The sequence below is a fragment of the Malaclemys terrapin genome, chromosome 12, assembly GCF_027887155.1.
Source record: "Malaclemys terrapin pileata isolate rMalTer1 chromosome 12, rMalTer1.hap1, whole genome shotgun sequence".
Lineage (NCBI taxonomy): Eukaryota > Metazoa > Chordata > Testudines > Emydidae > Malaclemys > Malaclemys terrapin.
Genome location: NC_071516.1, coordinates 6,405,974 through 6,424,590, shown reverse-complemented (window position 1 = coordinate 6,424,590; position 18,617 = coordinate 6,405,974). Strand labels below are relative to the sequence as shown.

General features: G+C 43.5%; 1 protein-coding gene across 2 annotated transcripts in view; it reads right to left on the bottom strand.

Moving 5' to 3' along the window:
- Nucleotides 1-477: 477 nt before the first annotated feature.
- Nucleotides 478-18,617, bottom strand: part of CHRNA4 (cholinergic receptor nicotinic alpha 4 subunit) — a 37,257-nt gene continuing 19,117 nt past the window's right edge. For both annotated transcript variants that reach the window (XM_054046489.1, XM_054046490.1), the window contains 2 exons: nt 10,629-12,009; nt 478-1,061 (listed from right to left, as the gene is read on the bottom strand). In XM_054046489.1, the coding sequence (XP_053902464.1) occupies nt 936-1,061; nt 10,629-12,009 (1,507 nt within the window). In that variant the 3' untranslated portion in view covers nt 478-935. The remainder of the gene's footprint in view (nt 1,062-10,628; nt 12,010-18,617) is intronic.

Genomic DNA, 18,617 nt, shown 5'->3' with positions numbered 1-18,617 from the left:
AAGTGTCTGCGTTTAACAACTGGCCACTATGTATTGACTGCATCCCCTTCTCTCATTTAATACTAAAAGCATTACTGTACACGCGCCAAGCATTTCATGCTTTGCTGACAGAGACAGAGTCCGGCTTATAGGCCTTAGGCAGCAGCCGAAGTCTGTGGTCGAGCAGATTTCCATTCAGAAAAGCAAATCAAGCCAAAGGCGAATGTGGATGGATCAAAACATACTTTGAGCCAAATCGTGAGGTCCTTGCTTAGGTTTTATGCAGTCCTTGCTCAAGCCAAAATCTTACTCCTGCAGTTTTGCATGAGTGAAGACTTCAACACTTGGCCCGTACACTTTGAGAAGGATGCTGCTGGGACTTTGGTCGGAGTAAACCGTCTCCAGAGACTCAGAAGGGGCTGGGTTGATGCAGAACCTTTGTGGTCTGTGACTCCAGGTGGACCCCCCCACACGCACAGACAGTCTCTTGCCCAGGAATCCAAATTTGAAACTTTATTTATTAAATGGCTCTTACAGGGACACACAGTCCTGGACCGTTCCATCCTGACGGCGTGACCCTACTACATGGGACACACTGAAACCCCTCAAGACTAATGGGCCTAACTTGCCAGGGGCAGGTCTGTAAATAATGCTTCAGTTAGTACTGCTTTAGGGACCACGCCTGCATTCTTACATTGTAGCGTATGTCAACGAATGCCATCATGCTATGTATAAATTTTAATAATAATTTCCCCCTTAAAATAGATATAGAAGATGAGGATGGCTTGGCAAATAATGTAAACTTGGAAGGTGTCCCCAGTGCGCTCTGAACAATTCATGCGCAGATACATAGTAAATTATTCATAGAGACTGTCTCCAGCTTTATCGTCTTGTCTCCTTCCAGGTGGACTAAAATCCATAGAATGGGATGCACTTTGTTCTTTCCACAGCTATTCTTAGATCATCCCTGCCAGCCAAGGGGGAAGGAAGAGACCAACGGTGCCCAGTAAGCAGACTATGATGAACATCCAAAGGAAGATTCTGTCGATCACCATTGCAACGTACTTCCAGTCTTCCTTCACCTGGGAACACAGAGAGGCAAGGGATGTTACTACGGCTCTTATGGTGAAAGGACAATGTCTCTCTTTTACCTAGCCTGAAAGAGCATCTGTTTTCCATTCAAGCACCTTGTACAATGGCAGGAATTAATTCTATTAAATATGACCAAGGGATGGATTTTCAGACAGTTCTGATATGCCTAATTTGCACATGTAATTACAACAATTGTGCACACACTGCATATGCAAATAGCTCATTAGGCTTATTTGCACATGCAATAACCCATTTTCCATGGGCCACAACTGTAGGCTCAAATTAGGCAGAGGTTCAAATGGGGGGGGGGGTATTTCTCCCCCTGCTTAAACATCTTCACTGAGGAGTTAACACACCCTAACCCACTCCAGGAAGCCTTTGCTGAGTCACAAGTGAAAATGAGCCAACAGGTAAGAGAAATGATCATGCCTGTTCCCTTTCGCCCCACTCTCATGTTGCTGTGGAAGGGTTTACCCAACATCTTCTCTCTGGGGAGGCCGAATAGATTTCTGTACAGCAGAGGAGGAGTTAATGTTCCTAGCTGAACATTTCTTGGAATAAAGACCCACATGCACATCACAACCTTGTCTACTATACTGCAGCCATGATCCCCCCCGCCCCAAAAGAGAGGTCTGAACAGACCGTAAAGTCTTGATTTATATGGATGTGTCCATAACATTTCTATAATGTTCTGCTTGCTGTTTGATAGTCTCACCACATCGCAGGACTCAGGGCTGAAATTTGGCCATTTGGCTTATTATTTGCTGTCAATTGTAGTGCTGGTGACAGGCTCAACCGTGAATAAGACATTAACACTGCGCTGCTTCTCATCCATCGATCTCAATGCAAAGTGCATTAAGTGTAGATATGCCCCTTTCATGGATATAGGAACTGAGGCCTATTGAGGTTAAGTGATCTGCTGAAGGGAATGCAGCAGTGTCCTAAGTCCCAACCCTCGCCCCCTCCACTGTTCCAAATCTTTGAAGAGTTAAAATGATACTGTAGCGTTATTTAAAAGGGGGAACAGAGTATATTTTTGATACTAAAATACTCTCTGGGAGCCCTTTCCATAAGCCCCCATCAGAAGTAATATATTTTCAAAAAGGAAAACATTTAACATTGGTTTTTGAGTTGAAATGCTGAGTTGAGTGCTTTGGAAAATTCCTCCCTTGGATTACCAGTGCTTTATCCAGCTAGTCAGAGCCTCATGTCAGGCAAGAGGTGTAACACAGTGGTTCTCAAACTAGGGCCGCCGCTTGTTCAGGGAAAGCCCCTGCCGGGCCGGGCCGGTTTGTTTACCTGCTGCATCCGCAGGTTCAGCCGATCGGAGCTCCCAGTGGCCGCGGTTCACTGCTCCAGGCCAATGGGGACTGCGGGAAGCAGCAGCCAATACGTTCCTCAGTCTGTGCTGTTTCCTGCAGCTCCCATTGGCCTGGAGCGGCGAACCGTGGCCACTGGAAGCTGCGATCGGCCAAACCTGCGGACGCGGCAGGTAAACAAACCGGCCCAGCTCGCCAGGGGCTTTCCCTGAACAAACGGCAGCCCGAGTTTGAGAACCACTGGTGTAACAGATACCTTCATGATCCTGTAAAGGGGACAGGAGATCTTGCTTTGATTAACTTCTGTATTTACTACTTCATGGAACTAAACTATGGGGAAAATAGCTGTGGTTTTAACCCAAGGTAAATCAGTAACAATCCTATGTACATGACACTGTTTTAAAATAAATGCTTTTGCAAGTTGCTGTCAGCAATTCTTAGTACAATTGAAACAAAAAGTGATTGGTAGGAGACCTTAAACGAGGTTGCTCAAAGTTAAGGGATTCCTAAATTTGCTGGAAATGCTCTTAAGCAAGTTTAAGGTAAAAGAAGCTATTCAAGTATCAACGAATCTGTCATTTCAGCTGAGCAAAGATCATGGTTTCACAGATTTAGTGGCATCATGAATATCATTCTAGTTACCATCCAACACAATGTTATGATCTGACATACAGTCAAACAAAACAGCTCCCGTGAACGCAATGGAGTCACTATGTTAAATCATCTCTCTCACCTTTTCTTTCTACATTAGCCATGGTTTCATAACCGAGTTTTAGCTTGTCATAAGCCACGAAGTTTGCAGAGAAATCATGACATGTCATAGACTGAATGAAAGTTTAAGTTCGGTGTGGAATACATTGCGATGTTTGTAGAGTTGGTAGAATTATTCATTTAAAATAAGTTACCTGCATTTAGCTCTTGTTTTGGCTCACAAATCCTTTGCAAACTAATCGCGAATCTTCAGGTGTGTTTGTAATTAATAAATGTTCACTGAATGGCTTCTGCAAACAAATTTCAGCCTATGGCACACTCGTAAGCTATTCACATCTTTGATTATTTGCTATTCCTATTACTTGCTTTTGTTGCCCAAATCATCCAGTATTACTTCTGCTATCTGAATGGACAACCAGCTTTTTACATAGGAGAATAACAAATGATGAGAAGCGAATACGAAATAACACACATTTCTTACATTGTTCTTTGTACTAAGATTCATGAAACTTCAGGGATTCATAAACGTTCTCACAAATGGTCACTGGAATATTTCCAAACAATGGTTAATTTCATCCCATTGTTAACACCAGATAGAACTCATCACATTTATTCACAAACATGTTCATAAATCACTTTGTGTCCTCTTTGCCCAGTTCCAATATTTTGTGACATCAGATGGTACAACTCTGCAATGAGATCATGGCATGTAATTCTCCAACTTGAGTCATTTGAGAGGAGCTCTTTTGTTTCCTTGTGATGGATGATCTCCCTCAAACAACTTTGAGTGGCCCCCTTTAAAATTAACCAAAATACAGGTCAAAATCTGAGTGCTAGAGGTGCACAGTTGAGTGCATGTTACTGATGATCCAGCCACTACAACAAAACACACAAAAATAACTTGTATCACCACTGCCTACACTTTCCTAGATCTCAGATCCCTTAAAAGGAGTAAAATACTGTGCATGGAATCTAAGATATATTTCAGTGACTATATATATATTAATTCCCCAGGAGTCCGATTAAATTGATATCAAGCAGTCTGCGAATAAATTCCATTGGGCAATTAAAATCCTTGCTCGTACTCACTACTGAAATCAGTTCCAAGGGGAGAAAACAGAATATTTACATTTCATGAGGCGGCGCGATCTGAACCCAATCCAGACATTATATAGGCCGGTTTTAACCCCAGCCCAGACTAATGACCGTCTGACTCAGTGGCGTAGCTAGGAGTGGAAATTTGGGTGGGCTCCAACTTTCGGGTGGACGGGCAATGACAGACTGTGTGTGTTCAGCTACCCCTGCGACACCACACAGTCTTCCTCGCCCTGATGTCCCCAGCCACAGGGCTTCACCTGCCGAGCTGGGCATGGGCATGGGCATGAGCGGCTCAGAAAATGGCAAGACAGAGCTGCTGGAGCGTAGCTTTCTGAAGGACTGGCGCATAGCTCCGTCCTGGATTTCAGGTGCCCAAGTGACGCTCCAGGCTGCTGGAGCAGCACTAAACCCCTCTCAGATTTGGGTGGGCCTGGAGGCTAGGTGGATGGGTCATGGCCCACCCAGGCCCACCCGTTGCTACGCTCCTAACCTGACTAGAGGCAGATTACAGAATGTAACCTCAAGAAGCAATGATTACTGAGAGGAGACGGGGCCTCTAAAGCTATATAACTCTCCTACTGTGCATCCACCAGACAAGTACCTCCTACACTATGCTGACAAATGAACAAGATTGACTAGTGTGCTCTACGCACTGCGGTGGGAGGTGTGTTTAAAATGACATGCCAGTGATATGTAAGGGAGAAGGATGCAGCAGTAAAGGGGCGAAGCACCCCAACTGAATTTGGTACAAATTATTGATCAGAGGAATGGTTGCAACTAATTATACCCTTCCTACTCGTCAATGGGTGAGTGGTTGTCAACATAGCAGTAGCTAGCCCCCCACCCCACCCCCGGCCTCATCCCTGCCATTAAACCGGCCCATTTGGCTCAATCCTGCCAGGTATTGAACGCTCTGGCTCTGATTCAGCAAAACCTCTTAAGTATGGGAGCTGTCCTATTCCCTTCAATGGCAGTAGTCATATGATTTAAGCTAAACGTGCTTAAATGCTTTGTTGGACTGGGGCCAAACTGCTCAGCACCTTGCACAATTGAGCTCTTACTGGCAGTATGATGGCTGTTTAATGCTCAGAATCACTTTCAAATACAAAATTGAGTGAATAAGTCTTGATCCTGCAACTATTGGAAGCCAGGGCAAAATTCCCACTGAGTTTGGGATCAGGATGACAATTCAGAGAGGATAATTTAGACTATGAATTTCATTTCCTTCCCACCATTCATCAGTTGTCCACGAGCCACTCATGAGATTCTCTGATTTATTCATCATTTGATGAGAGCCAATGTTGGACTGTGAATTGGATTGTGACTCTCATAGTTTGATATTTAACATTTGTCCGATGTGGGAGAGCTAGATACGTTCTGGGGGATTGTTTCAGTTTCACAATTTGGTGTCTTAGGTATGTAACCAACAAAGCACAGATTTTGAACTTCACCATCCAATGCACAATTGGAAAATTACTTTTAGCAAATATTCCAGGATCCAAGGTAAAAATGAGCTTAATGTATTTGTGCTAGTAAAATGTTAGGTGCTTGAATTGTTCCAGGAAAGGAAACATGAGGGGGTTGTAAGAAGTCTAATTGAAATTTGCTTCTAAATTTGATTGTATTTTCACTGAATACTCAGCTCTTCTCAAAAATGGATTTGCATCAAATGTTGGTTAATTGGCATTCAGCACCACAGACAGCACACGAGAGAGAGGATGAGAGGACATGAAAAAAGAATAGGAAGAAAGGGAAATTAGATGTTTCTAACCGTGCTATAGTCTTTCCCTCTGACTGACATTCCCCTTCAGATTGCCCTCTATACAGCAATTCCCATGCACTGCAATCTATAGAGACATCACCCGCAACTTGCTTACAGATGTCAATACCTGGCACAGAACCACTGATCTGGATTTTACCTAGATTTAAGAGGCTCACACAAGGTTGTTTGAGGGAAAGGATAAGGGGATATAAAGTAGCCAGATCTCCCATCTAAGACTCCCTCCAGGTAAGAGGGAGTTCGCAGGTGAACCTACCTAGCCAGTTCCTATCCCAGCTCCATTCATCCCCTGGCATATGGGATTGGTGTGGGGAGGAGGGATGGCTGGAATGTTGATGTGCTACAGGGATCTCTAGCTGGCAGATGGGCCATTGACTGTGGCATAAGTTAGAGCAGTCCCAAGAGTGTCTGCAATACACTGTTAGAAATAAAGCTGGGGGGAAATTCTGCAACCCTCTTCCGCACCAAATAATCATTCCAATTTTATTTTTAAATCACTTCATATCACACCTCCCTTGAATTTGCTTTCCACCATTAACCTAGAAATGAGTTGCCTGGCAATGGTGCCAAAATAGTGACTTTTAAGCAAATATTGCACAACATACGCAGGAAGCAAATATCCAATGCAGAAGTGGGAGTATTTGTGCAGGAACGCGGATTCTAAGAGTCAGGATCACCCAGTTAGGAAGGGAGAACACAAACAATGCCCTGGGACGTACAAGTCACTCAGAACAGCTCAAATTTAGTGTATTGAATCCTTATCATGGAGAGCCATAAAAAACCTGTAGGGCAAGAACTACTGGAGACTTTAATGGGCAAAGGATTCTACATGTGAATACATTTTGAGAAAAAGAAGGGTTTCTGCAGACAATGTAGCCCTGATTCAGCTAGGCACCCGATTAAAAGCATGTGAGTGTTCCTATTGACTTCAGTGGGAATACTCATGTGTAAAGTTAGTCATGATAAGTTTAATTACCTTGGTGGATCATGGCCTTCATGAACAGAAGATGGTGCAAAATGTGTTGAATACAGTTTTGGTTACAAATTATTCACTCATTTCCAACTGAAAATTCACCTCCCTACCCTTTATGCTCTTTAAAGCAATCGTATACATGTATTTGGGTTGGGGGGTTCTGAATATTTAAATGGACTGGACCATTAACTATTCCATGTTGCACAAACCAACCTATCATTTCCAAAGAAGAGGAACAGTATTAGAATCTTCAGCCAATGGAAAAATCTAGTGGTTTGAACATGAAGGTTCTTTGTCTGACCGTTTTTGTTTTACTATAATGCAGAGGATGATTTTCCTGTCACAATATAATGCTACCTTCCAAGACACTTCAAACATTTGTTCCTGAAACAAGTACCCTAAATAGTAGGCAAAGAGCAAGTAAATGCAGGCTACCAGCAGCGCACCATTTTGGGATACTAATTACTGGTAAAACCTTCATTTGTTCAGAGGAAATTGTGTATTTCTCAAGCATAAATGGATATCACTGTGATAACATGAGTGTCTGTGTTTCCAGACCATGCTGTTAATGCATAGGTGGTAATGAAAAGGCAACCTGGTCATTCTAGCTCAGGTTTGACATACCAGCTTGTCTTGCTCATCACAGTCTGTAAGAAATCTGACGGCATTTCTATTATATACTGGAGGTATTCAATTTTCAGTCATTTCCCTAAGTGTGACTATGTGCCTAGATTTGCATGCAGACACGTTTTGTAACAGACTGCTGCTTCCTGCTTTCCCATTCTTCTTTGGATTCCAACACTTAATTAAATGAACTATTTACTTTTAATTTAGAAATATGTCCCTGGTGGTAATGATACTAAACAAATAACAGTCGGGAGCTTCAAGAGAAACTCTTTCTCCATTGCAATGCCTGTGTAGGTCTCTACAAATACTCAAGCATAGGTGCACTGTCTCTGAAGTTGTAGATAGGCTTGGGGCAGCTGGTGCAATGTTTTGGAAATGGTCATTTCATGACAAATTTCAATGCTTTTGATTTTTCATCCCAAGTCAGGATGAAAGTAAACGTTGAAATATTGGCAGCTCCGATAGAATCCTCATTTTCTCGTCAGCTCTGTTCCTAAGAATTAATCTTCAGTTCACATTTGTAATATCTCTTTCTGCTATTTCCTTTCTGGATTCAGAACAAGAGCAAACCACAACATCTATTGGGGGAAGTGCAGAAAGTCAGTGGTGATAGCCCAGCTGCTCCACCCTGCAAAAAACACTGGGGTACAGGTTTTCTCCACTAGTCCTTTCTCTTCTATTTTCTGAGGGAATTGCAAGAGTCGCTATGGGGCTAAACTCCGGTGAAACACGCTCATTTATGTAGCAGGGAATAGAGAAAAAAATAAAGCAACTTAACATAGTAGATTTGGCACCTATTCCCAGGGAAAGCTCTAGAATCAGTGATCCCTAGGGTCGTAGTTTTCCAATTTGTTTGAGTTCTCACGCTGGATATTTTCTAACCACTAACCCATTAGACTGGTGTGGTGGAATGTTCAGTTACAGAAGACAAAGCTGTTCTTTTCTCTAGTACATTGACAGTCATGATGAGGGCAGCTCTCCCCTGAAGATATCGGACCATTTCACAAGGGGAAAGTGTCACATGGCATCAGAGGAGAAGGCACGCACTAGTGCTTTTCATCACACACTGTCTATAATGCAAATGAAAAGGATGGATTACAAAGAATCCAATATAATCATTTATTCAATACTATATTTATATGGACAAGCTTATAAAGAGATTAACATGAAATGGAAGGTACCATTGTTTTGGTAAAGGGTGGGGAAATGATGTCTCTTTTATTCAATCATGGGAAATATATGGGGTAAATTCTATTTGATGTCAGTGGAAATACTTCTGATTCACATTGGAATACATAAAAGCAGGATTTGACTCATAACGTTTTAACTCATTGTGACACAACTGTGGTCCAGAAGAGAAGAGGGATGGTCCAGAGGCTTATCTGTAAAGTAAAATGTGATCAAGTTCCCAACAAATGAGCAGCAGAAACTGGCTTTGGGTTCTCCTTTTTGCTTTTTAGCTGATGCTTGCAGTGGTATAAGCTTTCCCTTCCCAGATCATAGCTTTAGGGATGGGTTATTATGTTCTGCAACAGTTGGGGCCTGTTCCTGTGACGTGCTGAGCACCTTCAGCTCCCACTGAAGTTAATGGGATTTACATCTGAACATACGGCCATAGCGGTTCAGAACAATGGTCCATCTAACCCAGTAGTTTGCCTTCTGACAGTGGCCGGTGCCAGATGTTTCAGAGGGCATGAACAGAACAGGTCCATTTCAAGTGATCCATCCCCTGTTGTTCCGTCCCAGTTTCTGGCACTCTGAGGTTTAGGGACACCAGAGCATGGGGTTGCGTCCCTGACCATCTTGGCTAATAGTCATTGATGGACCTATCCTCCGTGAACTTATCTAATTCTCTTCTCAATCCAGTTATACTTTTGACCCTTACAACATCCTCTGGCAATGAATTCCATAAGTGACTGTGTTTTGTATGAAGAAGTACTATCTTATGTATGTTCTTAAACTGCCACCTATTTATTTAATCAGGTGACCTCCTAGATCAGGGTTTCTCAAACAGGAGTCGCCGCTTGGGTAGGGAAAGCGCATGGCGGGCCAGGCCGGTGTGTTTACCTGCCCCGTCCGCAGGTCCAGCCAATCGCAGCTCCCACTGGCCGCGGATCGCTGCTCCGGGCCAATGGGAGCTGCTGGAAGCTACGCGGGCCGAGGGACTTACTGGCCGCCACTTCCAGCAGCTCCCATTGGCCCAGAGCAGCGATCCGCAGTCAGTGGGAGCCGCGATCGGCCGGACCAGCGGACAGGGCAGGTAAACAAACCGGCCCGGCCCACCAGGGGCTTTCCCTACACAAGCGGCGACCCCTGTTTGAGAAACCCTGTCCTAGAACTTGTGTTATGTGAGGGGGTAAATAACACTTTCACTTTCTCCACTAGTCATGATTTTATAACTCTCCTATCAAACCTCCACTTACGGTGCTCATCCGCTCATGGGAGGTGTTTAACAACTTGCAGGACCATAGGTCAGGTGTGTAGAGCTCAGCTGAGTTCTATCCGGTATGATTTGCTTTCACTAAGTATTCTGGTTCTTTGCTGTCTCGTTATAAAATGGTGTCCAGATCTCTTATTTATAGGCAAGTGAAGCTACAATTCTGAGCTGCAGTATGCTAAGCTTAGAAACAATGGCTATTTTAACAAGACCCAGTGCCAGAGGAATAGCACAGTGCATTCCTAAACAAAGCCAATCTGTTGAAAGCTACGTAGTGGCTGCCAAGGTTAAAAGAGGAATGACAGATGTGGTTCTCAACAATAAGCTACATGGGTAGATCATGAAATAGGCAGCAGCAACAGGGAAGCACTGCTAACCTGAGCCCCAACCCTGCAAGACACTGCAGGCCCTCAATGCTCATTGACTGGATCCTAGCCAAGGGTATAACTCAAGCTGATTGAGATGCTTCAAAATTTGAAAAGTTTTCCATAAAAATGTGGACATTACAAAGGAGTGGAAGGGATTGTTTGACCTGCTTTTCAGCCAGTCCTAGTTACATGACTTGTTTTGTTTGACAATCACAATGGGTGACAGGCAGCCAATTGTACTTACTGAGAAATCCGCATCCTCGGCTCTCAAGTGGTCTGCAATGTAATGGACCCCCTCCACTGCCAGCTTCAATGCAGGGGACATCAGCAAAACGTGTGGCTCTTTGGTGCTGAGAGTTTTGGTTCCTTGCTCCGAAGAGCTGGTTGCCACATTCTTTTTACACTTGCATTTACACTGGGAGGCTTTGCTTTGGGGCTGCTTTTCGTTTAGACGGTACCGCTGAGCTGCCGGAGAGCCACTGGTCTGGCCGTTGGTCTGGGAGGACTCCTCTTGCAGGTAGCAGTACTGGATGCTCCTGGATCTGCAGCGGATGTTCCCATCCTCTACTTTATTTGGGCTGTACATCTGCTGGACACTTAATGATCTGCTCTTGGAGATGGACGTGGACTGGTTGTCACTCAGCGGATGGCAGGGGGGCTGCAGGGAGGAGCAGCTAGCCTGTGCTGGCTCTTGGTGTAGCACAGAGTACTGGAGAGAAGGTGACTTGCCGACGGTCTGGGGTTTGACTTGCTCCTCAAGATGGGCACAGAAGGAAGAGGTGGGTGATGGTTCTTTGCTCTGAGGGCTGTTTGAAGAGGAGGTAGTAAACTTAGGCTCCACTTCGGTCTCGGACCAAAGCTGTGGAGAGGAGGCTATTTTGTGCATGGACTCAATCAGCTTCTTGCAATTGTCCTTCACCACCGAGGGCCGTTGCATGAAGAGGAGGCGTGGGACAACATCGAGAAAGATCCGCTTCACCCAGTCGGGCATGGTGTGGGTCCGGGGGGAGCGGTGGTGCACGTTGAGCACAAAGACAGTGATGATGATGGACAAGGTGACAAATATCATGGTGAAAAGCAGATACTCTCCAATCAAGGGGATGACCAAGGAGGTGGAAGGGATGATCTCCGTAATGAGCAGCAGGAACACGGTCAGTGATAGCAGCACTGAGATACAAAGGGTGATCTTCTCACCACACTCCGAAGGCAGGTAGAAGACTAAGACAGTCAAGAAGGAGATAAGGAGGCAGGGGATGATCAGATTAATTGTGTAGAACAAGGGCAGCCTCCTGATAATAAAGAAGTAGGTGATATCAGGGTAGATCTCTGCACAGCACTCATATTTCTTGATATTGTAATTTCCCACGGCATCAATGATGACCCATTCTCCACTCTCCCAGTAGTCCAATTGGTCCACATGGCTGTGCATGCTCACTAAGTCTATCTTGGCTTTGTCATAGGTCCAGGAGCCAAACTTCATGGTGCAGTTTTGCTGGTCAAAGGGGAAGAAGGTGACATCAATGCTACAGGAGCTTTTGTAGATAGCAGGGGGCATCCACTTGATTCTTCCATCATAAAAAAGGTGGGCTTTGGTCAGGTGGGTGACTGCAAAGTCCCCATCTGCACTAAGGGGAAAATAAGATAAAAAGGAAATTAGAATCCATTGCTTTAAAATTAGTTCATACCTTGCAAAATATGGCTCATGCTTTCAAAATTTCTGGGATGCTGTTAACTCCCCAACTCTTGCCAAATGTGCAAAGGGATATTAGTGAGTTCCAAGGCACTTTTTTTTTTTTGCATTGGCACATACGAGAGCTATAATGGTGCATGAAAATTGGGGATGTGTAGCATAGCAAGTGGATTATGAAACCTATTTGCATACACAAACATTTGATTTGCAGGTGCTAGCTTAGGTAGGCAAACATCAGGCTTCACCTTATACAAATCAAGCACTTAAATTCAGAACTTATCAGGGCTTATGCTTTACAGCTCCTCCAAGAAAGAATCCTTCCAGCAGCCAAGTGCCCACTAGCACAGCTGTGGCATTGCTTCAAACCAGACACAGGGAACTGTACTCACTTTTTAGTCAGTAACAACACCTCCTGCTGTACCTAGATTTTCCTTGATGCTCTTCCATCTAACTCCTGACCAGGCTTGATCTTGTAGGTTGCTTGTACATCCTACAGTGCTGGTAGCATCATGCCATCAGGTGGCATGGCTGCACACTACGCAGAATGGGATTAATTGTGACGGTTGCTATATGGAAACCTAGGGAGAATATCCTATTAATAATAATAGAAACCAAACTCTTGATTCCCCAGTCACTGAGTTCTACACACAGGCTGCAGCTTCCTTTGCTCAGCTAACACTGACACCTGTAGGCTTCAACTTCAGGCAGCTGCAATAAAGAACCGTTGTTCAGTACGCTATTGTTATGTGGCAATAGTTGGGTTTTTGCAGGACTCCAATTCCCTTATACAGCAAGCTTAAAAGCAACCAGTGAGTGTCTCCAGGTGACAATGGGAAATCCATAATTACTATGGAATGAAGTTAACGTATGTAAGTTGCTATAACATATAAATGCTTATCATGTCAAGGTAACTGGGGAAATGTCCCCATTTAGACTTTGCATAATTTGCAATATTGTTGTATTTCTGGTTTAGTGTGTTTTGGTCAGTCTTGAATTTTCTTTCGAGCACAGTTGCCCCTACAAAATAACTACTGGAAACAGGCCAGAGTTGAGCAATTCAGAACAGGCTTCCACCATGTCTGTGATTGTTTGAACCTGAGAAGTTGGTCTGGGACCATCTCTACTAACAACACAACAAAGTTTGTGATGAACTAATCCAGTGGATCCCAAATTTGTTCCGCCGCTTGTGCAGGGAAAGCCCCTAGCGGGCCGGGCCAGTTTGTCTATCTGCCGCGTCCGCAGGTTCGACCGATCACGGCTCCCAGTGGCCGCGGTTCTCTGCTCCAGGCCAATGGGAGCTGCTGGAAGCGGCGGCCAGTATGTCCCTCAGCCCGCACCGCTTCCCGCAGCCCCCATTGGCCTGGAGCAGCGAACCACGGCCACTGGGAGCCACGATCGGCCGAACCTGCGGGCGCGGCAGGTACACAAACTGGCCCGGCCCACCAGGGGCTTTCCCTGCACAAGCAGCGGAACAAGTTTGGGAACCACTGAACTAATCAATGATATTTTAATCGTAGAATCATAGACACATAGGGCTGGACATGACCATAAGAGGTCATCTAGTCCAGCCCCCTGAACTGAGGCAGGATTAAGTATATCTAAACCATCCCTGACAGGTGTTTGTCTAACCTGTTCTTAAAAATCTCCAATGAGGGGGATTCCAAAGCCTCCGTTGGAGCCTATTCTAGTACTTCACTATTCTTGGTTTTAACAAGTTTTTCCTAATATCCAACAAAAATCTCCCTTGTTGCAAAGTAAGCCAATTACTTCTTGTCCTACCCTCAGTGGATATGGAGAACAATTGAACACTGTCCTCTTCACATGTCTAAAGACTTAACAGGTTCCCTCTGAGCCTTCTCTTCTGTTGATGAAACAGACACAATTCTTTTTATCTTTCCTCATAGATCATGTTTTCTAAACCTCTTATCATTTTTGTTGCTCTCCTCTGGACACGCTCTCTAATGTAACTATTTCTATCACATCTTAAGCCCACAGTATATGTTCTATGCCCATCTCAGACACAGATTTATTGTGGGGGAAGACACTTAACATCTGGGTGTGTCTACACTTCACTAAACCACCTATGACCGGCCCATGTCAGTGGACTCGGCTTGGGCTGCCGGGCTATAAAATTGCAGTGTAGATGTTCAGACTGGAGCCCAGGTTCTGGGACCCTCTTCCTTTACAGGGTCCCAAGGCCTGAGCCATGTGAACCCGAGTGAACTGCCATGGCCCAGCTGCAGGTGTTCTATTGCAGTGTAGACATACCCAAAGGGACTCTGTTCTCCCTCTGTAAAAATAGGGCAAATCTTTCTTTTCCTCCCACCTTTGTTCTGTCTTGCCTATTTACACTGTCAGATCTTTAGGCAGTGACTGTCTCTTACTATAAGTTTGTACAGGGCCTAGCACAATGGGGCCTGTAGACTTTAGCACCACACATAATAAGGATAATATTTTATTTGGAAAGGTCATTTTCCAAAGAAAAAGTTCTGTTGCTTGCCACTGGTTTGCATCACATGAAGTTTCTTCCTTGGTATCCAGCCACAAGAAGATATACCAATGCCTAAGCCTGATCGCTGTCACAGTGTCACTGTTTCCCTCATTGGTTTCACTGCCGCCTTTTTTTACTACTATCTAATCCAGAACAGTAAATAGCAAGGTCACATTTCAAACAGTTGGACTTCTGAATTTCCACCTGCTATTTTCAGAGGGCATTAAAAAAAAATCGGCCAGTCTTGTTTAAAAGTGATTCAAAATACTATTTACAATGTTTTCTGTGTGCATTAAACATTTGTTTTCCTAATGTCTACACTACAAAATTATATCGACCTAAGTTATGTCGGCGTACAGCCAACGCAGTAATTAAATCGCTTTTGCGGGTCTGCTGTGCACTCCTTCTGTGTGTCCTCATCAGGAGCGCTTGCACTGATTTCACTGGCAGTGTGGGGCGGCTTCTGAAAGTCAGCAACAGTCAATGGAAGCAACACTGTTTCTAGACTGACACTGTGTCGACCTAAGCACTACGCCTGTATTGGAGGTGGAGTTATTAAGCCGGCGTAGTGAGCAAGTTACATCTGTGGGAGTGACGTTTTAGTGTAGACGCTTACAGAGTTAGTGCGACGTAAGCTGCCTCGCATCGACCTCACTCTGCAGTGTAGACCAGGCCTAAGAAAGTGTAGAGCACTAGCTTTGAAGTTGGCCGGAATCTACTATTAACACCTACATATCAGGGTACAAATACAAGAGACCTGAGGTTTAACTGTCATGCTGTCTGAAAAGACAGAACTCTGGACTGTGCTGAAACAGAGTTAAGCTGAGGTGCAGAAAGAAGGGGAATGTTAGGTTTATACATAATATTGCCTCAGCAATCCCTCTGTTATATACACACACACACACACACACACACACACACACACACACAGGAACTAGGGGAAATATTCCTTTAAAGTGTTTGGTGTATAATTGCAATTTTCAAGTGCAATCATAATGGGATTCGAGTGCACAATCACGCTCTTAGGATGCACACTCATCGTAACTGTACATACAAGTTAGTTGCACAAATCTGTACACATTTTTCCCCTGTGAAATTCTGGCCCCCTTAGAACCCTCTATTTGTTCAAGCTTATGCAGGGTTTTTGAGCCTGTAAATAAGGACACCTGCAAAATAACAAGGTCAATTTTAGAGAGTGATTTTGCCAATTTGGCCCTGCACATTTAATTGAATGCTGCTAAACATAATCCTACGCAGTGTCCCTCTCCTCCCCCTCCAGTCAAATAGAATGAGTAAGGAGAGCTTTTGGATGTCAGAGTAATGCATGGCATTAAGTGCCTGCTATGCTAATTGGTGCTATTAATGAGCACGTTCCTTTCTGATGTGTCCACAAACTGGAGGGAGTGGCAACCTAAATGTTTAATTCATGTTTGTCGAGTCATGGATTTAATAAAGAAATCGATTGTCATTGTTTCTGCTAATGTTGCCCGCAGACAAACAGCAACGAGGGTATGACAGTATTCAGGTGGGTCACCAAACACAAGTTCTTGAATGCTCCACTGTGCACCCCTTTCCCTTCCACCTCTCACCCAACATGTCTAGTATAACCCAGGCCATCCTCTCCTCAACCCAGTCCCTAGTGGCCCTATCTCTAACGCAAATCGCCCCTCTCCTCCTCATCTTTCATCTCCCGCACTCATGTCAGAGCCCCCCATTAACTCAAAAAAAGTCATGGCTGCTTCACTGAAGATGCCTCTTGCCTCATGAAGGAGTTACATTCAGCAGACTCAAAGCAGTTAATTAGCAGCAGCAGCAGAGTCACCAAAGGTACTTATTTACCTTATTTTTATCTACCCAGAGGCTCAGTCTGAGGATGGCTGGCCTGAAAGGATCTCCTTGCACTTTAACTTATCAAGCAGCACAACATGACTGTAAGGAGGGGAAGCATTGTTCCTATATTACCAACAGAATTAGAAGCCTAGAAAGGTTTCTGATACCCTGACACCGAGTAACATCTTAGTCCACAGGTGACCCTCCTGACATTAGCGGGACTGCTCATGAAGTAGAGCCAACTCATGGTGGCAGAATCTTGCCTTGGTCACCGAGGAAGTCTATGGCACAGCTGGGATAGAACTCTGACCTCCTAAATCCCAGCCCTGGGCCATGTCATCGCTTTCCCCCAAATAGGGTTAGTCAAAAATGTTCTGTCAAAACTGGCTTTGGATGGAAAAACGGGGGGTTGACTCAACAAAGTTTTTTGCAACAGGTGTCTGAGTTCCACAAAATATTTTGACTTTCATCGAAAATTAGGGCTGTCGATTAATCGCAGTTAACTCAAGCGATTAACCCCCAAAAATTAATCATGATTTAAAAAATTAATCCAGATTAATCGCAGTTTTAATCACACTGTTAAACAATAGAATACCAATTGACATTTATTAAATATTTTGGATGTTTTTCTACATTTTCATATATATTCTATTCTGTGTTGTAACTGAAAGCAAACTGTACTTTTCAATTCACCTCATACAAGTACTATAGTGCAATCTCTTTGTGGTGAAAGTGCAATTTACAAATGTAGATTTTTTTGTTGTTACGTAACTGCACTCAAAAACAAAACAATGTAAAACTTCATAGCCTACAAGTCCACTCAGTCCTGTTTCTTGTTCAGCCAATTGCTAAGACAAACAAGGTTGTTTATATTTATGGGACATAATGCTGCCTGCTTCTTACTTACAATGTCACCAGAAAGTGAGAACAGGCATTTGCATGGCACTTTTGTAGCTGGCATAACAAGGTATTTATGTGCCAGATATGCTAAACATTCATATGCCCCTTCATGCTTCAGCCACCATTCCCGAGGACATGCTTCCATGCTGACGATGCTCGTTAAAAAAAATAATGCGTTAATTAAATTTGTGACTGAACTCCTTGGGGGAGAATTGTATGTCTCCTGCTCTGTTTTACCTGCCTTCTGCCATATATTTCATGTTATAGCAGTCTCTGGTGATGTCCCAGCACATGTTGTTCATTTTAAGAACACTTTCACTGCAGATTTGACAAAATGCAAAGAAGGTACAAATGTGAGATTTAAGAATCTGAATCGAGGTGTGGAGTATGCTTTTAGAAGTCTTAAAAGAGCAACACTCTGATGCGTAAACTACAGAACCCGAACCACCAAAAAAGAAAACCGACCTTCTGCTGGTGGCAGCTGACTCAGATAATGAAAATGAACATGTGTCTGTCCGCACTGCTTTGGATTGTTATCAAGCAGAACCTGTCATCAACATGGAATGGTCATTGAAGCATGAAGGGACGTATGAATCTTTAGCGCATCTAGCATGTAAATAATTTGGGACGTCCGCTACAACAGTGCCATAAGAATGCCTGTTCTCACTTTCAGGTGACATTGCAAACAAGAAGTGGGCAACATTATCTCCTGTAAATGTAAACAAACTTGTTTGTCTGAACAATTGCCTGAACAGGAAGCAGGACTGAGTGGACTTGCAGGGTCTAAAATTTCACATTTTTATTTTTGAATGCAGTTTTTTGTACATAATTCTACATTTGTAAGTTCAACTTTCGTGATAAAGAGATTGCACTACAGTACTTGTATTAAGTGAATTAAAAAATACTATTTCTTTTATTTTTTACAGTGCAAATACTTGTAATTAAAAATAAATATAAAGTGAGCACTCTACACTTTGTATTCTGTATTGTAATTGAAATCAATATATTTGAAAATGTAGAAAACATCCAAAAATATTTAAATAAATGGCATTCTATTATTGTTTAACAGTGCGATTAATCGTGTGGTTAATTTTTTCATTGCTTGATAGCCCTATTGAAAATATAAATACCTGACCACTGAATTTTTTGGCCATAACCCTAAAATGTTCAGTATTTGGCCCAAAACTACGTTTTTTGGGCTTTGTTTGAAAATGTTCAGAGTTTGCTGTTTTTTTGTTTGTTTGTTTGTTTGTATGTTTTTGACAAAAAAAATTTTCCATGTCATTCTACCTTCAGTTCAATACCTCCCAAAAGATTAATGA